This window comes from Corvus kubaryi, unplaced genomic scaffold, assembly GCF_017639235.1.
Source record: "Corvus kubaryi isolate FWS band 111438036 unplaced genomic scaffold, C.kubaryi_AGA036_p1.0 37394, whole genome shotgun sequence".
In the NCBI taxonomy this organism is placed as follows: Eukaryota; Metazoa; Chordata; class Aves; order Passeriformes; family Corvidae; genus Corvus; species Corvus kubaryi.
Genome location: NW_024581133.1, coordinates 2,612,532 through 2,636,364, shown reverse-complemented (window position 1 = coordinate 2,636,364; position 23,833 = coordinate 2,612,532). Strand labels below are relative to the sequence as shown.

At 40.3% G+C, this 23,833-nt stretch overlaps 1 protein-coding gene across 2 annotated transcripts in view; it reads right to left on the bottom strand.

Annotated features, from left to right (window-relative positions):
* Positions 1 to 5,437: 5,437 nt before the first annotated feature.
* Positions 5,438 to 23,833, bottom strand: part of GALK2 (galactokinase 2) — a 46,991-nt gene continuing 28,595 nt past the window's right edge. For both annotated transcript variants that reach the window (XM_042039392.1, XM_042039391.1), the window contains 3 exons: positions 20,193 to 20,403; positions 12,736 to 12,937; positions 5,438 to 5,915 (listed from right to left, as the gene is read on the bottom strand). In XM_042039392.1, coding sequence (XP_041895326.1) covers positions 5,708 to 5,915; positions 12,736 to 12,937; positions 20,193 to 20,403 — 621 coding nt within the window. In that variant the 3' untranslated portion in view covers positions 5,438 to 5,707. The remainder of the gene's footprint in view (positions 5,916 to 12,735; positions 12,938 to 20,192; positions 20,404 to 23,833) is intronic.

Below are 23,833 nucleotides of genomic sequence, written 5' to 3'. Positions count from 1 at the left end.
AAAGAATGTTCCCTGGGAGAAAGTCAGTAGAAAATGCTTCAGCATTTAATCAGAACAATTTAATTCTGTTGATAATTGATCAGTAGAACACAATTTAAAAATCCTGCTCAAAGTCAGAACAGCTCAGCCAACAAAAATAAATACAATGTATTTGTCTCATGAGGGACAGATAAGAAACCAGAAAATGTAGAACAACCTGAATAAAACCTTCCACCATAGGGAATTTGGCAAAAAATAAGGTATTTAATAATATCCCTGAAGAATTGCTGTAAGAGTTTCATATAAACCTGCTTCAGTCTCCCTCGAAAAATTAATCTGGATTTAAAAAAAAACCAAACCCACACATCTGGCTTGATCACTGTCTGATAGAATATATTTTTATTCCCACCCCAAATCACACACAGCTTGGCTGGAAAGAAGACAGCTGCTTGGGCACTAGTTGTGTTTCAGTCTGAAGTACATCTAATCTTTATTGAGTTATTTGAGCCTCGTGTGCCAAGTGCAGAAAGTTGTGCTTTAGTGGGAAGAGAAATTTTTTCCTTTTAATATTAATGTGTAATTTTGGCCAACAAAAAAGGTTTAGGAGATGATAGCAGTTCTCAAAATGCATTAGACTTAAAATTCAATAAATATATCCAATGCTTTTGTATAAATTCTCATCAGTTCGTTGCTTCTGCAGGAAGCACTGCTATTGGAAATCAATCTCAAACATTTCAATGATCAATTAATTCTGAATGCTACTTAATGTCTTCTCATCTGAAGCTTAAACATTTTTTACTCCTCTGCAGATTTTCCATGGCTGGGTCTGACACCTATGATGAATTTGGTATGAGTGCCTTAAATTACACATGAGATTTGGGCATGCTAGTTTTATGTGCAAACTCTCCCTATTTGTTATTGCATTGTGTGAACTGTTTGCTGGGAGTATGGGCTGGGTAAATCCACGTTATGCTGAAATCAGTGACCAAATCTGCAGAGGCTTCAGGAGCTCCAGGGAACATTCACCCCCAGGTTTAACTGGTCAAACAATCGCAGCTGCCCTGAGGAAGAAAATGTGCTCAGGAAGCAGCTGTTCCCAGTGCAGCAGCTCCAGCTTTGTCCTGCTGTCCGAGGCAGTGCAGCTCTGCAGTCCAAGGGCACGGGGAGGCTGCAGAGGAGGTGGTTGGGCACTGCCCACCCTGGGCACAGTGACAGCTGTCTCTGTAAACCCAGGGCTGTCAGGGGAGGCTGTGGTCTGTCGTGTGCCACAGAATCTCAATTACTTGTGACACAAGTCCAAAAGCACAGGGCAGAGTACAAGAGATAAGATCAGTAACAGAATTAATCTCTTGTCTCTATTTATGAGATATTGAATCTTGGAAGAGCATTCACTGAAAGAGCTGGCTGAACTGCAGAGCTGAGGGAGGACAGATGTGTTGGCAGCATTGCTTGGCAGTGCTTCCTCTGCCAGTCCTCCGTGCACTGGGAAAATCTGTCAAACAGGGCTGTACCACTGCGAGCAGTTAAGTTTGACATTCCCCACTGTAGTCCTTTCTGCATTGTGAACTAGTCTCTTATCAATACCTAGCCTTCCATCTCAAAATTAATTTAATGTGCTGCATGATTCACAGGTTTCATGACGTTGTCTTACCAGTCCGGTTTTCATGCTGATACTTTGTAGTGCAAGTTCTTTTATGGAGTTCGTTTTTTCTTGATGAACCTTACAATGACAAGAATCAGGGAGCACTACTTCAGTCCTGCCCAGAACAGCTATGATTTGCAAGGTATCTTTTTTTAACTAGCTCTTGAGAATGTTGTGTACCTTTAACTAGATCTGGTTAGGATTTAGCACACAAATAAGCTTCGTAGTTAGCTGAAAATACAAATCTTTCACTTGACTAAAGCTGCAGCGCAGCAGTTGCTCCAGCATATCAAGATGTTATTAAAGAGACACATGGACCTGCAGAAGAATTTCAGAAGGATTATACTGACTAAGCACACAGCAGTTGCTAAAATAAAAGTTGGCATTCAGATCATATTAACTAGAAACCACTATTCCTGAAAATGTTATGTAAGTAATTACTATATATTAGGTTGCCATGTGTGTGTGTGCTGTGTCCAAGACAGCCAACGTCAAACACAGAGTGATCCCCTCCTGTTGAGTGAATGGTAGAATTGCTCTCCTGCTATTTCAGAGGACGAGCATGTTCCTGTGTATGAGAGACATAGTCAGCAAATGCAGTGATGAAGATGTACATGTCAGTGGGATTACCATAATGCAGAGTATTAATATGGCACCAGGCAGTGATGCTGCACCCGGATGTCTAACAGTGTCTCCATTCCAGATCCTTTTTGGAAAGGTTTAGAGCCCATTTACTGCACACTAAGATTAAACTCGTGACTGAATGAATTACAGTCAGGCCTTAAGATAAAATTACACTCCATGGATAATCATAGCTCGTGCTAACCTTTATTGAGTGCAGCGGGAAACAGTGACAAAGGACAAGGAAATGCCTGAGGCACTTAGACTGAGTCAGAGAAGGCATTAATAGTAAGAGCAGTTGTTCTCTGGGTACCAAACCCCCTGAGCTGAAGGAGAGGGACAGGGAGCAGAATGAAGCACCTGTAATCCAAAGAGAGCTGGTCAGTGACTTCACTGCCACTCGACTTCAACACTCACAAGACTCTGGGGCTGGATGGATCCACCCAAGCGAACCGAGGGACCTGGTGGAAGTGCTCACTGAGCAGCTTTCCATAGTTTATCAGCAGTTTCACCAGAGGAGGTTTAGACTGGATATTCAGAAAAAATTATTTATGGAAAGGATTGTCAAGCACTGGAAGAGCTGCCCAGGGCAGTGGTGGAGTCGCCATCCCTGGAGGGGTTTAAAAGATGTGTAGATGTGGCACTTGGGGACCCGGTCCGTGGTGGACTTAGTGCTGGCTCAGTGGTTGGATTTGATGGTCTTAGAGGTCTTTTCCAACCTAAACAATTCTATGATCTGATTCACCAATTAGTGTTACTCTAGCTAGAGAAGAGATTTTTAAAAGGTAGTCAGGAAAAGCTTCTAAAACTACAGACCTGGAAATTCTTGCGTAGGCAATATGCTCATGAGCTGCTGCTTTAGACTTCAGAATTTTCATCAAAATCAAAATCTTCTTGCTGGTATATTAGATGTACTACTAATATCCTTGCTGCTTATCATTCTCATGCTCTGATCATTGGGGAGTTTTGCTATTACGTAGAAACAGGTCTTTAAAGGTTTAAAAAGCAAACAAAAAAAAAAACCCCAAGCACTGTTTTGTTTGTTTGTTAAAAAAGAAACATTTACTCCCTATATGCAGTCAGTAAATAAAAATGCTTGAGTGCCCTTTTTATGTAAATAGTTCGAATTCTGTAGGTTTTTCAATGAAAATTATGTCTAAATTTTACTGGGAAAGAGATTTATCAGAAGTTTAGAACTTTTGGTTTTATTCTTTCATACTCTGCCAGTTTCCTGTTTTCTTTTTTATGAGAATATAATTTATAAGATTCAGTGACAGAAAAATTTTGAAATGTACTGCAGCCTGCATGTTTTGGGGAAGATTCTATGACTTTGTGTGTCATGCTCAACTTAAAAAGAAGAAAAAACCCCCTAACATATTTTTATTCTGCTCATACACTGATTAGTGCTTCCATGAATCCAGGTGAACTAAAGTTCAATGCAAATATCTTAATAAAAGGACTGGTATGAACTCTGTTCTGCTCCATTTTTATGACAGGATAATAGGAACTCACTGGAGTAAGCTCAGGATTGTATTTCATTAGGCAGTTGGTAACAAAGCAACGGTATTATTTTCTTTAAAATCTCTATGGTTATCTTAGACATTCTTGAAGATCCTTACTTGGTTTTTACTTTTTGGAGTCCTATATTTACAGGTATATTTGAAGGCATAATATATCTACTGTACCTTACAAATGGGTTACAAGATACTCAATTTTCAAGGATGGCAATAGGGACTGTTAAAGATCAGCCCATTCTATAATTCTGCCTATTGTTCAGAACTGTTTCCCCTGTCCTTTGCTTTTCCCTTCTCACATGCATCCTTTTAACTGTCCTCCCTAAAAATCATCTTTTTGTCCCCCCTCCTTGTGCTCAGACCCCATCCTTTTGATTTACTTGACCAAAGCAGTCTGTTCCACTTTTCCTGGTTGTCAGAAATAAGAAATCTTCTCTACTGATATTAATGCCATGACATTCCCCTCTGAGGTTCCTGAAAAGATCTGGTAGTTTGCATTGGCTGTTGTTCATCTGCTGTGCTCAGATTTGGCAGAGTCCTCTCACAGAATTAGGAGCCTCTGAGAATTTGGGTTTGGCCTGAATTAGCATGGGTAATGTACAGAAAATCTGAGAGATCTCTAATTTGATGCAGACTTCTGGACATTAACTTGTACTTAGCATCACAAAAATGTGCCCAGGGCCAACTCTTGCTGTGTCTTTTATGGCTGCAAGGGCTGTGACATGACCAAATCTCTTTGGTTTTTTTGGAGAGAGCAGAGAAGTGGAAGTTTGTGCAAGAGAGAGGCCACAGGAGCCTGACTTTCCCCTCGGGAGCAGGGTTAAGACATCTTTGGGGGATCCTGATGTACAGGATCCCTTCTGCAATCACAATCATTTCCCCTGCTGAGGAGGCAGGTTATGAATTGTGGGTCTGTGCTGGCAGAGCAGTTACAGGAGGTGGCAGGAGCAGAAAGTGGGGGCAAGGTCAGAATTTGTCAGTAACATCAATGACGTTTTCCCTTGGTCCTACCTAGAACTTACTTTTGCTTAGTACCACTGAGTAAATTCTCTCATTAATTATTCCTTATAAGTTTTAATTGTTTTTTTTTTTACATGGTTAGTGCATCATATTTAGTCCTTTGTAATAGTTTTGCATAAAACACAAATGTTCTACAATGCAGAAGCTGGGACAGCTGGGGCTCAAGCATCAGAGTATGGTGTTTGGGTAACTCAAAATCCAACTTTGCTTCATGATGTGCTCATTCACTTAGGCTGTCACATCATGCAGCTCATGAACTGCATTCCTATTTGTTGAAACTTTCATACCAAGTCATCTTGCACAAAGATACCTAAGAAATACTGCTAGGAGAAAAGCTGTCCTACTTAACATGTATTCCTAATGCTGCACTTGGCCTGCAGGTGCTCCTCCAATATTATCATTACTTACAACAGTAATTATCCTGCTTGTGGACAGTATAAAACTTCCAATGTTTAGCAAAGTCCTTCCAATTTTTTGAATGCTTCAGTTTAATCTTCCTTTTTACAGAACACTCCAAACAAAACAATGTCCAGGACCTGAAGAGAAAAAGCACTGAACAGCCCTGCAAACACTGCAAGGTCCCCTCCCTCCACTGAGGCAGCTCATTGCACACCTGGTCTCTATTTTATGACAGTAAAGGGAAAAGAAGAGAGAGACACTGTAACAGAGTATCATCTTTATTTCAATTTCAGTTTTCCCCATTGATAGCCTTTAGTAAATCAATATTTATACTGAAAGATATATTTGATATGGGAAAAAAAGGACTTTTATAATCAAAGAGTTTTCTTTTAATTGCTTCTTCAGAAATATATTTTGATAATAGCACCCGCTCGTTACTATACAAACCAGAAAAAGCATTCATTTACTGTGGCATGGGAAGTACTGCCAGTTCTACATGCTCTACATAGTTTCTTTAAAATTTTTATGTTCTTTAGGCCTCAACAAAAACCAAAGCTCCTCTCCCAGGTTTGGTAGCAAACAGACTGTTATTCTCCACTGCTAACCTTTGGCCATCCGTTTGGTAATAAGCTTTTTTTACATTTTTTAGGAAAGTGTTCAGCTTGTCAGTAGGCACCATTGACACAGTGCAGCCACCCCATCCAGCTCCAGTCAGACGTGACCCGATGGCCCCAAATTGCCTAAAACAAAATAACAGGGAAAAAATCATGTAAAATAAACCAAAAAGGGGTACTTTGTCTTATATAAAATTCATATGGAAAACTCAGATGTGTTTTGAGTATTCCCATGTCATCTGATTTTTCTGAGGTTGCTTGTATACTTGTATACTTGTTGCTTTGTATACTTGCTTGTATGTAACACTACAGCAATTTGCAGTTACCCTTTTGGACCAAAGAAAAGTGCTGACGCTTTAAACTGCAATATAGTCATTTCTGTCAGTTCCAAAAGTCCCCCTGTTTTGTAATGCTTCAACATCAGCTGTTTTTAGGATCACAGTGCAGCTGAGATGAAGAAAGCGGGAGAAGAAAGGAATTGTGTTAGCAACATTCATAAGACATCAGAAGTGAAAACAGAAATACATGACAAAAATAACAAAAGAGGGTTCATAAACTAATTGCACAGGATGTAGTCATGCAAGCCATTTTCTAATGTGGCAAAGACAAATAGCTCTATTCTTCCAGGACAGATCTAAACCATGCTGAAGATTCACAGGCTTCTGCAGGACTGCCGAGCGTGCCAGTCAAGAAAAGGAGAGTTCAGAGACTCTCAAAAAGTCATAGAGTCACTGCACTCTGTATAAATAAACTCACATAAACTACTGTTTATGCTGAATGGACAGAGTTGGGTATCTCTCTTTAGAGGAACCTTACGAACTTAAGACTGACAGCAGTAGAGGTAAAGTAAGAATGTAGTCCCAAAAGAAAAAAATGCTCTTAATGAGGAGTGTGAACAGAAAGAACAATGACAAATAAATGACATCCAAAATATAAACCATTCCCAGCCTCACGATACTGGCCTGCTAGAAATGTCCTAGAGCAAATCCCATGCTGTTCCATTGCAAGACTCAGATGCCTTCTCATCAGAATTTAGAATTATTTTCAATAGGTTGCTTACCTGTGTTCCTGATCTTTACTGCGACTCAGAAAAAGTAGGGAAACACCATGTAATAAGTTACTTTGGGGCTTTTCTAACCTAATGAGAACAGAACCAGTCAGATTTAGAAAACTCATCTGAAATCTTATTCTCGTGGGAGATCTAGTCTGATTTACAAACAAATATTTCGATGTGTTTCCAGTAGCCATGTGCAGAGAGATTCACCAGCCCTAGAATATGTTAGAGGGAGAGACAACATCATGTGATAGCACTGGAAAATGACAGCTTATTCTGAGTGGGCTGTTGTAATTTTTCATGTGTGCATTTTATGTTAAATGAATCTGGTGTAGTGCTGGGTTAGTAGAGGTTTAGGTCATATTTCAAGCAAGTACTTGCATATGTGTTTGATTCTAAACACACATCTCTTCTTGAACAGAAACACTTTCTTCAGTGTGTCTGTGTGGTGCCACCCTTCATATTGACTCGATTTTATGTTCATTCTGTGTTTCCTGTTGGTGTTTTATTTTACTTCTTGTTATTCCTGTAAGCCACTCATTCTCTGATGCAATTTTGGTAGTTTCTAGTCCATGGAGCAACCTCCTAAAATGAGCAGGATCCAATCCAGTCGCAGTTGCAATCAATAAGGAAATTCCCATTGACTTTATAAGGCCCAATCCACTTTTCAGAGTCTGGTAAATCAACTGTCTGTACTCATTTGTTCTGTTACTTCAGTTAGAACTTAGTATTTCAGATGGTGTCTGGCTTTTATTTTGGTAGGCAACTGAAATCCCTTCAGAATTGTTCTAAACCTTTTATTGATTTCATAATTCTCTGTGGTCATGCTCATGCCTCATTTTTACTGAGTCATTTTCAAATACTTAGTTGAAATAAAGCATAAAGTAGACAGAAAATATGCCTGTTGCAGAGCTGAAGTCACTGTGTTTCAAAATACTGTGGCTTAACAGTGTCAAATGTGGTGATAGCAGCCACTTGGGGCTTACTGCTGAGGAACCTGATGGGCAGTGCTGCACCATCTGAAAACTGGGTACCTAATATTACACAGATTCTGGAGTGAGCACCTAATTCTGTGTCTGCAGGAGATGTGGTGCCTGGGAGGCATCTAGGTCAAACACAAGGCAGTTGTCTTTGGAACAGGTCTGAAATTGTCTCATTGAAGTCTTAATCAGTTCAATACTAAGCTGGACCCCTCTGGTAAAGTGGGATTCCTGGCCAGACACTCTTCTTGTGCACTGGCATCTAGATGGGTTTTTGAAGAGGAGTCTGAGCAGACAATCTTGTGGATGGGGAGCTCACCCACGCAGTGGGAGCTGTGGGTTTCATGTGTGGGAAAGGCCCTGTGTGCTGCTGGGCTGGGCTGCAGTGCCAGGACATGGAATGCAGGGAGAGATGGAGCACACAAGGAGGAGAGAGAACGTGGCTGGAGTCTGGGGCTGGGGGCACTCAACCCCCAGTCTCAGGTTCTGGCCTTTGCTTCTGGAAGCCTTTATGTATCTTGTTCCAGTCTTCATTGGATACAAAGAGAATTAGCTTTGGGGGCATAAATGAGAGTAAAAATATGAGTACTGCAGCAAAGGAAAGAAGAATAAAAGAATAAAGGAAAGGAGTAAAAATAGAAATCTCATAGTTTGGTATATGGAAACAGTAGGCAAGACATGACAGTAGTCCATTTTAAAAACAATTGTGGTGTTAAGAGGTGAAAAAAACCCGAACAATATTGTTAACTTGAAATACTTAAAGTTATGAAGTGGTTTTTCAGAAAGCATGGCGTTAATATGGTAATATTTTAATATATAAATGGGGGGATTGTACTTAGTCTGGTTTGTAGTAGTTTGCATTTGAATAGCATCTTTAAGCCTTTCTGGCTTTGTTGAAATTTCAAATTATGCCATGATTGCAGGCTTTGCAGCTTTAAGAAAATCACCAGTGGTAATGGTAAGAGTCTTGACAAAATGCAGAATCGTCCTGGCTACCATAATGCACCTGCACATAATGTATAATCTCTATCTTTTAAAAGTGGTCAGAGAGGATTCAGCTGTCTGCCATGTAAAAGGCATGGCTGGGAGCACAAAAGTTACCAGGATTTATAGCACCAAAAGATGGAGAATGAGAGAGTGAACGTGAGTTATGTGCAACACTAAGGACAGAGATTTTCAACAGTACCTAACTTACTCAGGAGCTCACATCCAATTTTTTGTCCCTAAATTGCTTAGTAAGTCTGCTGTGTTACCTGCTTTAAAAGACCAACAGGTAAACCAGCAACTAACTACATGAGGTAGGTTACAGAAAGTACAAGTCTTCGGTCTTTGCAAAATGAAAAAAAACAACTGACCAACTCGTGGTTACAGTTTTCAGCACTACAAACCACAGCAAGTATGGATCCCTTTCTTTCTTGGCAGAGGTTATACAGTAAAACATAAAGATCTAGGCAAAACAGAAAACATCTGGATATGCAGATTATTCTTCACAGTTTAAACCTTGTAAGGAGAGAGCAGCAATGGTCTCAGGCAATTCTGTGGAATGTATTTTTGGAAAGTCTTTTGAAAGTTACAGGGCAGCTGTATATCATCGTAAGTAAAGAATGTAATTTATGTAGTTCCCAGCCATTTCTATAATCACATCAGCCAAGTCTTCCTAGAGTGACTAGTGATTTTATGTCCTTTAGGTTTTTTAATGTACAACTTGAGAAAAGTTATGACTTTTTTTCCCAGAATTAGATGCTGGCTTAAGCTGCATTCATCCAGAATAGCAATGCACTTTTAGAAATCTAATTACTGAATCAGAAAAAGATTTAATACTAAACTTCTAGAGCAAAAAGATGCATTTCTTAGGAAATACTCTCAATGGGACAAGACTGTAAAGAATAATGAACAATTTACTTCTCTACAAAGAATACAATTTAAAAAAACCAGATTAAATAATTTTAATATATTAACGTGAAATCATTTCACGTGAATGACACTCCACTGTGGTACTTAGCTCTGCCCATCATATTCTGTGGGCTCTTCTGCTGGTGAATCAGAAATCTGATGTAATGTGGGCACACACACCACTTTTTTCCTTTACTATTTGTATTTCGCTCCCTGGAACTGAAATACTCTGACGAGTTTTAATTTAATTTAGAAAAATCCTAACGGCTGCTTTCCTTTTGGTGCTGTGGCTGTGCTCCTGCCTGGCAGCCAGTGTCCCCCTGCCTGAGCCGGCTGGAGCTGCATCACCATGGAAGCACAGAGCTCAGCACAAATAGGGAACACAATTTCCATGCCTGTGCTGAGCTTCCACTGCCAGAGGCTGTGGCTGCCATCCTTGCTGGTTTACTGGAACGTGGCACAGGTAACTCCACGCTGCAGAGCAGATCTGGCCAGTTTGTACTTGCTTGTTTTTCCCTGCACAGGGCAGGACGCTTTCCTCCCAGCTTTTCTGAGAACAGGCCCTGTCAGAATGGGCTCCTCAGGTCTGCCAAGTGCAGTCACTGGATGCCACTGATGGAGGCATCAGCTCCAGGCAGTTACTGTACCTAAAAGCAATGCAGATGTTAAGTTTTAAGGCTCTTGCCCTGTCAGTGGTGTCTCAGAATGGGCAGTGCTGATGCCTTGCACCAGATCAAGGCTTCGTTGCCCAAGATTTTTGACAATTCAGTAGAGCTCAGTTTCTGTCTTCAGCTGCCCCTGGAGATAGTTCTCCCTTCTCACACACAGATCAGTGGCTCCCTTTGAGCAGCTGGGATAACTCTGGTGGAACTGCCCTGCTGAGTGACTGTCACAGCTTATTGTATGATGTGATCACTGTGTGATACAATAAACTGAACACAGCCCGTGAGCTACACCCTGGATTGGCTCCTAAGAGAAGAATCAAAACTTTTTCTGCTCAACTGCTATCAGTCTGTCCAGTAGCTATCAGGCTGCTTTGTGTTTTAGCACAAAACAGCACGTGTATCCCATATGCAAAATAATCTGTCAATGTCCAGAAGTCTTCTGCTCAGTTTTTAAGTTTGTAGCTTTCTGCCTCGAAGGCCATTCCATCTTGTCTGCAAAAGAAATCAGACTCACCTAAATAATCATCTGGTTTGTACTCTGTTGATTTACAAACCTCATAAATGGGTACTGCAACTTAAAAAATCCATGGGTGCAGAAGTAAAAAGGCATATGGTAAATTGCATGCTCGTAAAATTCGTATTTTCATTCTAAGCCAGACTTACTTCTCAGTTAATTTTAAAAAAAGCTGATAAAGGTGGTAATGTATTAATTATTTAATTTTTTTTAGCTTCAAATTGAAACAATTTATTTTCTTCAAGACTGAAAAGATGTAAGAGATATTTGCTTCTACAAGACAGTGAAACATTTCTTGACCTCAGGCCTGCAAACACTTGTGTCACCTTCCATTTCCCTTCTGGCAGGGCAGTAATGCTCTGGCTTAGGGCAGAGTTTCCCCAAACTAAGCACACCCTTCTCCAAGGAGAAGCAGGAACAATTAGGGGCAGAATCAGGAAGGTGGCATCATCAGGAGCCATTATGGGACTGTGGGAAGCAGGTGGGACAGGGTGGCTGGGGCAGAGGCAGGGATGGAGTGGAGATGGGACAGCCCAGGTGGGCAACTGGTTTTTTCCCCCAGCCACTGTTAAAATGATCACCAACCACTGAATTCCTTCTAGAGGCACTGAATTTAGTCCAAAGTCAGCATAAGATGTCTGTCCCACGATTAAATGTACCAGAAAAACAGAAGTTAAGGACTGAAATGTGTACATTGTTTCATGCTGACCCCGTGGTAGGGATGAAATGCTATGCACGATGTGCTTGTTTTTACTTTGTGTATTAACACATGATTGTACCAGATCTCATTGTCCCCTGTAGCTGAGTCATGGAAACAACAGCCTGATACCATAACAACCTGTGTGTGGGAGAAGAGAAGGGACAAAATGGCACTCAGGGAATGCGCTTTGGAATTGAGATTGTTTCCTCGTGACCAAAATGAGTTAGGAAGGAGTCCCAGTAGAAAGAATACTGCTAGGGCAGAGATGGAGACTTAATTGTACGTGGAAAGCTCAGACAGCACAGAGAGAAGCAGAGTGTCAGCCCCTGTAACAGTTAACACACTCATTTTTGAAATGGTGAAATGCTGTCCAACCTATCTGATACTCTGGACAACTTAGTTTTTAGTTGAAAAAATGCAAATAGCACTTGACTACATTTCATTATAATTGCAAGACAACCTAAGACAGTAAAACAGCTTGCTTATGCCCTGGAACTCCTGTGGCAGCAGTACTGAAATGGTTAAAAAAAACATGAAAAAGGTAGATTTAGATTAGATATTGGAAAGAAATTCTTTCCTATGAGAGCCACGAGGCACTGGCACAGGTTGCCCAGAGAAACTGTGGATGCCCCATCCCTGGAATTGTCCAAGACCAGGCTGGATGGGGCTCTGAGAAACCTGGCCTGGTGCAAGGTGCCCCATGGCAGGGGGGTTGGAATGCAATGATGTTTAAGGTCCCTTCCAATCCAAATTGTTCTATGATGCTATAATTACAAAAGGTACAGAAAAAGTAACAGTTCAGATAGAACAAGTAACATGACATTTTAAGAAAACCACTTTTGACTTCTTCTACAAGTTACAAAAGAGTAGCCAACAGTCTCACGTAACACTTGTGACGATGAGTCAGTCCAAAAGCAAAATCTGTAATAAAGCCATAAACCGTAGCTTTCATCTGAAAGTATTACAGATGTCAGCAGGGAAACAATTGACCATGTAATGTCCCTGCAGGAGATTAATTTTGTAATAAGAGACAAGAATACTTTCATTTTAAGATTGCAATAGCCAAGGATGTCATATTTTCTCCTCAATTCGAACCGTATTCTCCACAGACGGTTACTCTTCCTTGTGGTCAGAACTTACAGGCAGATGTCGACCAGCCGGTCCAGTTCAGGACAGCTGCACTCATACATCTCCCTGCAGCTGATATGGCTCTGCTTCATTAATTCTCCCAGCAGCTGGAGTGCGTTGGCAGGTGCTTCACTGCAAATCTTCTTGAATTCCAGCACTCTGGCAGCCTCACTGTACACGTGCTTTGCACGCTGGTGTAACTTAAAGGTGGAAACTACACAAAAAGAAAGCTGCATTACTATTCATTACAAAAAGAACATACAAAACCATAACAGAATTGTGGCTTTTTAGCAATTCATCCTTTATATGAGAACTCTCTAAAAAAGTCTAAACTCTCTAGAAGTCTTCTGCAAAAGCTCACCTACATCTTCTTTAAAAGCCCTAATAAAAAATAACGTTTAGAGTTTATCAAAATGCAATGTACACATCTTTTTTCATTTTGACAACTTCATGCACATGCTGTGTTTATTTTCTGTGCCGCTGAACGGGCTTGGTTTCTCCTCTGACTTTGCAGGAGCAAGGCAGAAGTGCAAGGGTTGGCAGCAACAGCATTAGGGCATTAATCTAAAGCTTCCAGGTTTTCAATAGCAGCAGAACAGAGGCAGAAGAACACCTGGAGGGTCCCCAGTGCCCTGCAGGCACCTGTCAGCCAGCAGCTGCTAGCCCAGGGCCTTGTGCGTGGCTGCTCCAGGCCAAATCTGCATCAATTATGGAACTGTGCAGATGGACCTTTGCTTGAAAAAAAACCAACCACCAAACCACAAAAAACACCACCCAGGTTTTTCTTTTTTTTTTTTTTTTTCTTTTCTCAACAATGCAGGCTCACTGTGACTGTAAATAATACTGGAATAAAGGTACAGGGAAGAGAACAGGTGCTTTCACTTTGGTTTTCAGGGGTTATTTTTGGTATAGGTTACTTGCCAAAGCGTTAGTGCTGCCTGTGTGGATGTGAAGAGATGCCAAGCCCAGACAGGTACTGATTAGTACTGACCTACTAAGATCACACACTAGTGCAAAGATTTTGGCTAAACTTTTTCTATTGTGCCATAAAAAATCAATTCCCCTGGGAATGGTCAGGGGGGTGCCCAAACCTGTGTGGCCATCAGGGTAGAGACCTCCATCAAGCCTGAATAATGGGGCATAAAAAGGAAGGAGATGGCTGTGGTTAAAGACTCCACAAGCCACCCATATTTACAGGAAGGTTTGGTTTGCAACTAATATCTGAGACTTGAACTGCTGTTCCCAAGCTTGTGCTGTAGTTTATTGTTTTCCTCTCCCAATATAGTTCTGTTTGCTTTAATACCATGGCTACTATTTAGGAAGTATTGTTCACCAGAAGCATGCCTGACATAATTTAATTTATGACTAAATTGGCTTGCTTGAGCTCTTTGGGTGGTAAATATTAATGGACTTTAACCTCTATATGGAGCACCTACTGCACTACATTTCCTTATTTTAGCACAGCAAAGCCTAGTTAGAGCACTTCATCTTCTTTCTGCGTGTAAATTCTCCTTTAGAGTGAGGTTTCTCTCTCTATTCAACTCCTGATCTCTCTTGCTTTCTAAAATGGCTGATAAAACACTCAGAGGTAAAAGGAGAAGCAAGATCAGCCCTGTATTTAAAATAGAACTTGCTGTCTGACCCAGACCCACAGGGTTCCTACTTGGCTGTTCTGTGGAGACTGCCAAGTTCTGGAGCCACTTCTGACACTTTCAGCAATCTACATTTGCAAATATATGTAGACATCTTCCTTGAAAGACTGGAAATAAAATTAGGTCCAGTATGAAGTCTCTCATATTGTACACTCCAGACAGCAACCCTTACAGACTAAAACTTCATCAGCACCTCTATAATGCCTTTTTATTTCTCCAGAGTATTTCACAACTGTAGATGCTGAAAATAGTGCTGAGACACAAGTAGTCTAAAATGAGACAGAAACATTTAACATAGCAATGTTCTGCTACTGCTGATACTGCTTCTGCTCCTATTTATTTTGTAATTCAATACAGCCTGCTACTGAGAAACCCTGTGCTGTTTGTCTTGTGAACAGGCCTTCTGAAAGCATTTCAAACTAGGACAGAAATGAGAAAATTGGGTGCCCCCCAGAAACATGGACTTGAGAATATCACACAGGAAGAGCATATTTTGGTTTCTGATTTTGTTGCTGCTGGAGTTAGTTTCACTGTGTTTTGCAAAGTGGTGCCTCAGTACTTTTGAACGCTGAAGAAAGGCAGCTTGGCCTGTTTTTAAGGATGGTTTCTCTTTAAATATTCTTTTCTTATGAAGCATTGTTTGAGAGCAAGGAGATTTCTAAATGTGCATTCGTTTAGGGAATATCTAAAGTTGCGTGAGAGATTGCCATAGCTCACCCTCTCTTGTAAATCACCATCGAACAGTAGTAACCCAAAGAATGAACTGAAAACATGTCTGGTTTCAATTGTCGGGCCACAGACTTGCCAAAGGCTGTGATTGATTCGGAGACCACCCTTTGGTAGAGCAATGCTCTACTGGCCAGATTACCTTCAAACCTCTGGAGCTGTGTTGCGCTCGCCATGGTAGGAATTGGCACCCAGAATGGGTGCTCGGCTCTGGCTGCCAGCCAGGGGCCCTGAGCTGTGTCCTGGGCAGTGCTGGCTCCCAGGAGAGCCTCTCGGTGGAGGGGGAATTTGCTACCTTGCTCCAGCCTCCTCTCACTGGGAACAGGCTCCTGGCAGGCAGCAGAGAGTGGCTGTGTGCTATCTGCTGGCTCCTTTGGGGACCTTTACCAAATTAGTATCGGTTAAAGGTTGGGATCCTGACATTAGCTATTGGTCTGTTATGGGCAGCATTTTATTTCCAAAAAATTATGTTTGTGTTTAACAATTTTTGTTACAGCTTGCTTTTCTTCTCAGGCAAAATTATCTTCAGGGCAGCAAACAGCTTGGTACTCTCTAAGTCTTATTCTAAAATAATGGAATGATTCATATATTTTCAGCTTTCAACACAAAACACAGCCTCTGATAATACAGAAACCTTCTTGTATCTCTTCTGTTTGGATGGGTAGTCCAAACAAACCCTCTCTACCTAACTGAAGATAGAATACAGATGATATTTCCAAAAGTTACATCTATATTGGAATCTGTTTGCTACATCACAGCTTGTATATTGGCTCTGCCAATTTCCTAAGCCATGCTCTGTCACAGTCAAAAGAAACAAAACCAGAGGGTCCACACCTGATTAGTTTATATCTGAGCCAAGGCTGGAGTGCTCTGAAAGAGGAAAAGATAAAGCCCTCAAAGAAACCCTTGCAGGGCTGCACAGAGCTGGGTTACATGGTCTCACCCTCTGTGGTGCTCAAAGGAGAGCATAAAAAGCAGGGTTTAGGGAACCAATGCCAGATTCTTAAATCTGTGGATCCTTAAATCTACTATAATGTATGGAATTAGGTAATTAATTCGACTGAAAATGTAAATATACTTTCCTAATCCACTAAACTATAATAAAGGCCTGGTTTCTTCCACTTCAACTTACTTCTGAGTTCTCTGAGCTTTGCTCCTGCAGAGGATTTCTGTCAGGTCACCCATGAACTGGTACATTCAAACCACTTACAAACCACTAAATGCCCTTGAAAGAATGGTGCCACTTTCCAGGGCACTAATAGATTGCACTGCAGCAAGAACCTGCAAGAACCTTCCAAGCTGCTGTGACCCACCAGACTAATGTTAATGAAAGCTTGTCCAAAATCCATATAAAATCTCTAAACAAACAAAAATCTGGGCTATTAGTCCCAAATAATTGTGGGTTAACTAAATGTAACAGAAACGTTTACTGTGGATTTTCAACTGTATGGTCATATTTTTAATTTTAGCTTTACAAAAATTGTGCAAACCTGTCCAGTCCATTTAAAGGATATTTTTTTTCCTTTATAAGTAAATGTTGTGGCTTCTCAGCAACTCATATTATTTGTTACAACTTCAACTTCAGCAGATTCCTTTCTTTAGAGGCTTCCTGCACAATTCTATCTGACCTTTAGCTAAACACCAACCTCTCCAGGCTATATATTTTTTTCTAGTTGCTTTGGCAGCTTCTAAAGATACATTTCACTGTAGATTAATGAGCTGCACATGGCTGATGGGACTGTTAGAAATTTACAACCGGAAAAGCTCACGGACGCGCAATCGTGTAGGGGACAGTTTCTAGCACCATTACCCACGTGGAATAGTGCCCTTCTCTGTTAGGCATCCTGCTGATTGAACATGATGAGGTTGAAGGTTTCTGGCTCATAATGTATATAAGAAAATGCTGCCAGATGGCTTTAATTTGAGCCAGATTGTGAACCCCTTACTTGAAGTGGGGAACAGTTACTCTCCTGGGACTGCTCAAGTAACTGTTTGCAATCTGGCTCTGAAAGTAAACCAGGGGATGAGTCACCGCTGGATTCGGTGACACATTTAGCAGACACCTGTTTTGAGATTGTGATAACTACTGGTTTAAAGTGATTTTTCCTCCAGAGGAATGATGGCTTTAACAAGGCTTTTGCAACTAACCTAGACTCTTCAGTGTCTGTGCCTACCTGTGGCACACCCCAAAAGCCTCCAGGTATGGGATCTGCCTGGAGCAGCCACATCTCTGTTTGTTTGGTATGTCCCAAAATTTCTCCATGACATGGATCAGGGTGAGGCTGAACTAGGAACCTGGACCCTTGAACTGGAAAGTGCTCTCAGGTCTATCGGTTTGGAGGTGTAACTTCTGGTCACACAGGGCATCTACTGATGCACAGAGAGAGCTTTTTGTACCCCAGAGCCGCCTGACAAAACACCCAAGACCCCCCTCACCCACACCTGCCTACACCTACACCTACAGTGCAGGGAGTGTGGAAGCTGCTCCTGCACTGAGATCACCATCAACGCCCATGAGCGGCTGTTCAAGCACTACTCGTGGATTCGCAGCACAGATTTACAATTCTCTTTCCAGGGGACAAATAGGAGTTAAACAGCCAAATCCACACAGCAAATGGATGCCTGCTTGTCCCATAGTGACTTCATTTTCAGGTTTAAATTTCAGAATTAGATTAAAATTTTATACATGAAAAGGAAAAATGGGTTTAAAAAATACCTCATTTAAGAAGAAAAAACATTTCATGGTTAAAGGAATACATGTTTTACAGGAGAATATCCTTTTGTGGTGAAGCTTATAAATACTTAATGTCCCACAATCACCACACACTACATGTTCTGTGAAGCACTCGAGTCCAAGCCAAAATTATGGCACAATGCATCTTAGAAAGTAATAAATATTATTTTTCTAGAGATGTTCAGAAGCCACAAGTGCAATCCGTGTGTAAACATTTGCAAGGGAGCTTTAAACTCAGGATTTTGAGTTGGCCAAGGAACAACTGCAAGAAGTTTAGAGAGGCTTTATAAACCATCTGTACTTCTCCAAACGTGGGGAACGAATGGACTGTGCAGTGGGGAACTGCAGAAATCCTTGAGTAATCACCTGTAAAAGGGATGCAGAGTGGCTGTGTCCTTCCAGACCTGGCCTGGGACTTGACCAAAGCCAGTCCATACCATGTTCCTTTGAGATTTGGAGTTTTTATCTGGTCATCCTTACACACTGATAAAACTTCATGTAAGTATACAGTACAGTCACTGGAGGAGTAGAGGAGGGGAAGCTAGACTTAGGGCTAAACCAGTATGTACAGAGCACTTTTAGGTCCTTAACCATGAGACACAATGCCAGTACAAAATAATATTTGTAATGATCCCTGGGCATGAAAAGATCCCCTAAATGTTGTGGTTTGTTCTTCATGTTGAACAAAGAAATTCAATGAGGCTCTGAAATTCTCTGCAGAGGTTACTTATTTGACAGTATGTTTTCTCTCTCTCACATGAAGAAGCCAGGCATTGTCATTAAAATAGAGTGGGAAAGTAGAGGGGAAGTAAGAAAAATGTTTTCTTCAAACAGCCCCTGGTGTTCCAAAGCCAACAAAACGCGTAATTTGCATAGTGTGTAACAAAACCAGCAGATTCAGATTCTTTCTGTGTCTGTCTTGTTTCTTCTGCATAAGTTTTACAGAAATCTGTTATTTAATTTTATATTGTACATGCAAAGAGGCTTTCAGCATAATCCTTTTTAATTGGTCTTATCAAATGAAATCACGGTCATGCAAGTTTAAGAGATTCTGTTCAGCAAACATCTGCAAATGGTATTCAGAGCTACAGTATAAAATTTCCTTTGGGTTTCTTCTATAGCTTTTATGTCTAAATTTTTCATCTAGATTTCTTTTTGGAAAAAAAATCAAGATAACCTGTATAAACAACTCAGTTCTGCAGAACTGTAGAATTTTGTTTTATAAACCAAGTGTAAGGAGTGTAAACATCTGTAAGTTAATAGTCTTGCTTTGCTTCATGAAGGGGGAAGTACAGGGACAATGTAAGAGATTTACAACCCTGCAGTTTCCCATGAAAATGCTGCAGAGTGCAGGTACATGGTTCATATATTCCTCATGTACAGACAGTACAAAGTTATCAAAACTCTTTCTATGGAGATAGGAGCTGGCTTGAGATATCTTATTCCATCCTGGTATCCTCTGGCAGTGTAGTTAGACAATAAGAGCATCTCATACTGCCTGATACCACTGGGATGCAAAACAGGTTAAAGATTCAGGACCTGCTCCTTGGTCAATATATAAAATTTACAATCACTCCAGATGGACGGATTATTTAAGTAAGTGTCAGTATAGATAGATACATTACAGATCTATACACATAGAATGTATACATTCCTGAAAGCAGTCTTGGGAAGGACTGGCAAGGATGTAACTTGGCTCCAAAAGAATACAGGTATTAAGGCTACAGAATGGAAAGAAGGAAGAAGGATTCTATGTAGTTCTTACAGAAATTCTGATCTCAATTGGAAACCTGTTATGAAAGCAAACAAATTATTTCATAAATTCTCTATTTGGTATTATTAGCAACCCTACTATATGCATCCAGGATACACGTGACAATGCTCATGACTACATGGTATAATCCTAAACAATAATACATGGGAAATACTTTAGATAGTGAATTGTTCATCTCCACCAACATCTTCCTAAAAAAAAAAAAAGAAATATTGACAGTGACAGAAACTTTCTCAGGAGAGATCAAGACTTGCTGCCCAGTGCCTTTTTTAGGAAGTGATCATGTATTTATCAGTTAAAAACAGAAACACAGGCTCATCTATGCTAGTCTTGAACACCAGTTAAGTGATCTGCTATTTCCATGATTTTGGAAACAGTTCAATCAAAATCAAAGTTTGCTCTATTTTAAGTCAAAAGTTAGAATGAAAATACCAATTGATGCTGTTACCAATTCTTTCACTTCCCAACCAAGATTTAGCCAAGTATTCTGGCAAGACTTCCACTTGCACTACTTATTAATGCATAAACTTTTTATATAACACAAACATTGTACAGTAAACCCCCCCATTTCATATATGCTCACCATCTTGCATGTTTTGACTAAGGATCTGAGAGCGGAGCTCCTCCAGGGTAATTCCCAGGCATTTACAAATTTCCTCTGCACTGTAAGGCTCAGGATGTAATACCTCCTCGACAATGGTCAGCATTTCCTCTAGGCTAACTCCTAGCTTGGTTTGCACATCGTGGAGTCTCAACATTTTTTTCCACTCCAAGCCTTTTGACTTTGAGAGAAGCTAAAATTAAAAAAAAAGAAAATAGAAAATATTGTTCTTTTCTGTTTAAAACTATTAGTTGTCCATAAGTATCTTTAAGGCCCATTTTCTCTTTTCACTTCTTAATTGGGAACCATCAGAACCTACTTTCTATCAGTACAGAGCAGTCAACAATTATATTTATTATAAAGGTCTGTGAATGACACATATTCTTCCCTCAAATCAGATACTGTCTGTAAAAGCCCTACTGGCATTATTTGTGTGGTATCAAGTTAGTGATTTATTCTCTTCCACAGACTTTGTTACTTCAAGCACTTACTAGACTTTTACAATCCCATCTGGACAACTGTTTATACAAGTGCTATGATGTTGTAACACTAAAAGTCCTTAAAAAATCTATTTCCATACTATTAGTATTTGCTCTACTATTTCAGTTTGACATTTCCAATATGCTCCTGGAATTTTCTGGTGAACATCTGAGGCTGTCATTAAAATCTTTTCTTGTAATAGCCTTAAAAATATGATCATAAGATTTGTGGGGAGAATAACTGTAACCTTTCTCAATCTCTGGAGTTTTAAGTAAATTTTAAGTACCTTCTTTTTACAACCAATTTAAAGGAACTTTTGAGCCTTTACAGGAATGTTACGATGTTGATCAGAATCTATTCTATTCCCATATGGCTGCTGTGATATTCATTAGTTATAGGTGGACCTGCTTTGCCCTCTCCTGGCAATGGTACCATGCTTTGTGTATCTTTGTGATGTTTTGACAAGTTACTTCAACACACCAGAATCCTGAAAGGCAGGATGTCCAACAGGCTTTTTTCTGGAAGGCTGCAATATGTTGATGCTCCCATGTGTCTAATGAAAGTGGTAAAGCAGCTTTCCTCATAAGGTGATATATTTTGATGTCATGAATTATAGAAGAATAGTCAGTGGTCATTGACATACCAACTGTAATTTCAACAGATTACAAAGTAAAACAAAGGTTAGCAGGTACACACCAGTGTCACTGTACTGTGTTCATAGGCATGTGGTGTATCTCCAGTGCTGCACCATTTCAAGCGAGTTTAAAACTTCTAAATCAAGCTGTATGTTTGGAAAGAGTTTCAAACCAGTGCAGCAAGACCAGGGAATGAAATCATTTATCTATACAAATCAGCATTCAAACCTCTCATTAAAAGGGCCAAGATTTCACCCAGGGTGTTTCATTCTTTTTAATAAGCACTGGGTTTGATGGAGATTGGTTTGAAATCATTTATGTCTTGATTCAGCAAAGCCATTTAATTTCCTGGGTTAAAAAAGTCATGGGATTTGCATACGTGTCTGAAAAGTATTTGCCTTGTTTTGTGCAAAGTTACAGGATGAAATTTAAGCAGATCTGCTGCCCAGCTATCTGGTGTGGATTCTCACTCTCCTCCAACAGTGCTTTTGCAGGGGCTCTTCCAGTTTTGCTTTATTGCAGTATCTAAAAATTAACTACTTTTGGTGCCATCTAGTGACTTGCTGGGATTTATGTGAGGCTCAGCAGAGCAAAACAAACAAAATCCTAATCACATAACTCTGCTGTCATTAAAACACAATTTTATATGTTCAGTGGTAGAGAAAGAAGCAGAACTGTTTAGTGCATAATGCAGAAATCAGGGTGGGAGAATTTTTTTTGTAAAATATTGGTTGAGTCACTTCTGGCCTCCTTTTCAAAGACTATGAGTACCTAAAACTCCACAGCCTTTATGTAATTGTATTTTAGCTTACTTACTGATAAGTTAGAATAAAACTTACTGCTTCGTTTTACTTAAATATGTTGTATGTTGGTGCATGTTTATGACATGCTTTTGATCTGTTTCAAGGTGCTAAATGAATGGAAATTATTTTTCTCATGCTTTAATCCCAATATTCAGCATCCCCTGTACTTTATTATGAGAAGTTAAACAGAATTTAAAAACAATATTCTATAAGGCAACAACAATTTTTGTACTTCCTTTTTTAATAAATAATCCCCTGCAGAAATATGCCACATGCATTGTCACATCTGTTCCCATTTCTGTACTTCAAGGGAGATGCTGTATTTCAGGCAAGCTGATGACACTGGGGTTTTACAGGTCAAATGGAAACTGACCCCGTTGGGCCAGTGGGCATGGCTTTGCTGGAAAGGTCTATCCTGCTTATAGCAAAGTTTTGATTCTAACAGCACTGGGAAAAATATTATGGGCAAACAGAAATGGTTTTTGAAAACAGTCTAGCTGCAGCAGCTCAAATTGTAATGGACATGGGACAGAAACGGGGAAAAAAATCCCATCTCTTTAATGTACAAAAAGTAATCCCAATACTGCTCCCACAGTTGGGTATTTCCTTGATGATCTCTGACTAGATGGATTAAATATGTGGACATCGAGCAGCTGGCTCTTAACTGCCAGGATATAGAATCTTTGGGCTTTATTCTTCTTTATTGTTCAACATAGGCACACTAGAGAACTGTAAATAACTGAGAGGAAAACGTACTTGGTAAATGATGGGACAAATATAAATAAAAGAAAGTCTGACTAGGAGTGCATCCAGGAATACTTGTACAGCAGCATCACTTCCTTGCAAACTACATTTCTATAAAGCCATCTGAGCATCTGTGCCCATGAGCTGCTCATGGCTCTGCAGCTGCAGACCCTGCTGGCCCCACACGACACTGATGCTGAAGCAGGGGGAGCACGGTGAGCAGGTCAGAGCTCGGAACGATGAGGGACAACTCCACTCCCTTCGGAAGTGCGAGTGCTCTGCAGAACGCAAGCGTCTGAACACATTGTAATGGAGCACAGGAGAGCACTCAGAGGCTGCTACAACAGAGAAAGGGAAAGAAAAAAGCAAAACAATGACTGTCTAGAGGGAAGGGAAAGGAACAGAATCTAAGAAAGATAATTTGCCAGGGTGATCAAGAGCTCACTTGCCGTAGGACAGACTGATACCAAAATGTTCTACACTAATGCCAGCAGGAATAAGTTGTGTTGGCATCTTTACCGACAGAGATTTCTGCAAGCAGTATGAAATTCTAGAATTACCTAAAGCAGAAGAGGGGGGGAAAGCCTATCCTAAGGCACTTACAATGAGAATTTCTTTTAAAGCACTATTGCAAGGCCCAGCATGTTAGTTCATAGTTCCATTAGCTTAATGGTGCTTAAAAGACTTCCCTGTTTCCACTTACATACCTGCCCTCCTTCACCCCACTGTGACCTCTTCCTAAATGTATTTTTATAGTGTGTGCAGCTTTCCATCTGGGTAGCATATGTGTAAAAACAGACAGGTGTATGTTGTTAGTCTCCTTACAATCAAGCATCTGCTAAAAGTACATTTTCAGAGATTGCATCATAGCTAACAGGAATGTAAAAAAAAAGATGTTTCCTTACTACCTCTTCAGTTTACTGCACAGGACTAATAATTTAAAGTCATTTAGAAAACTGTG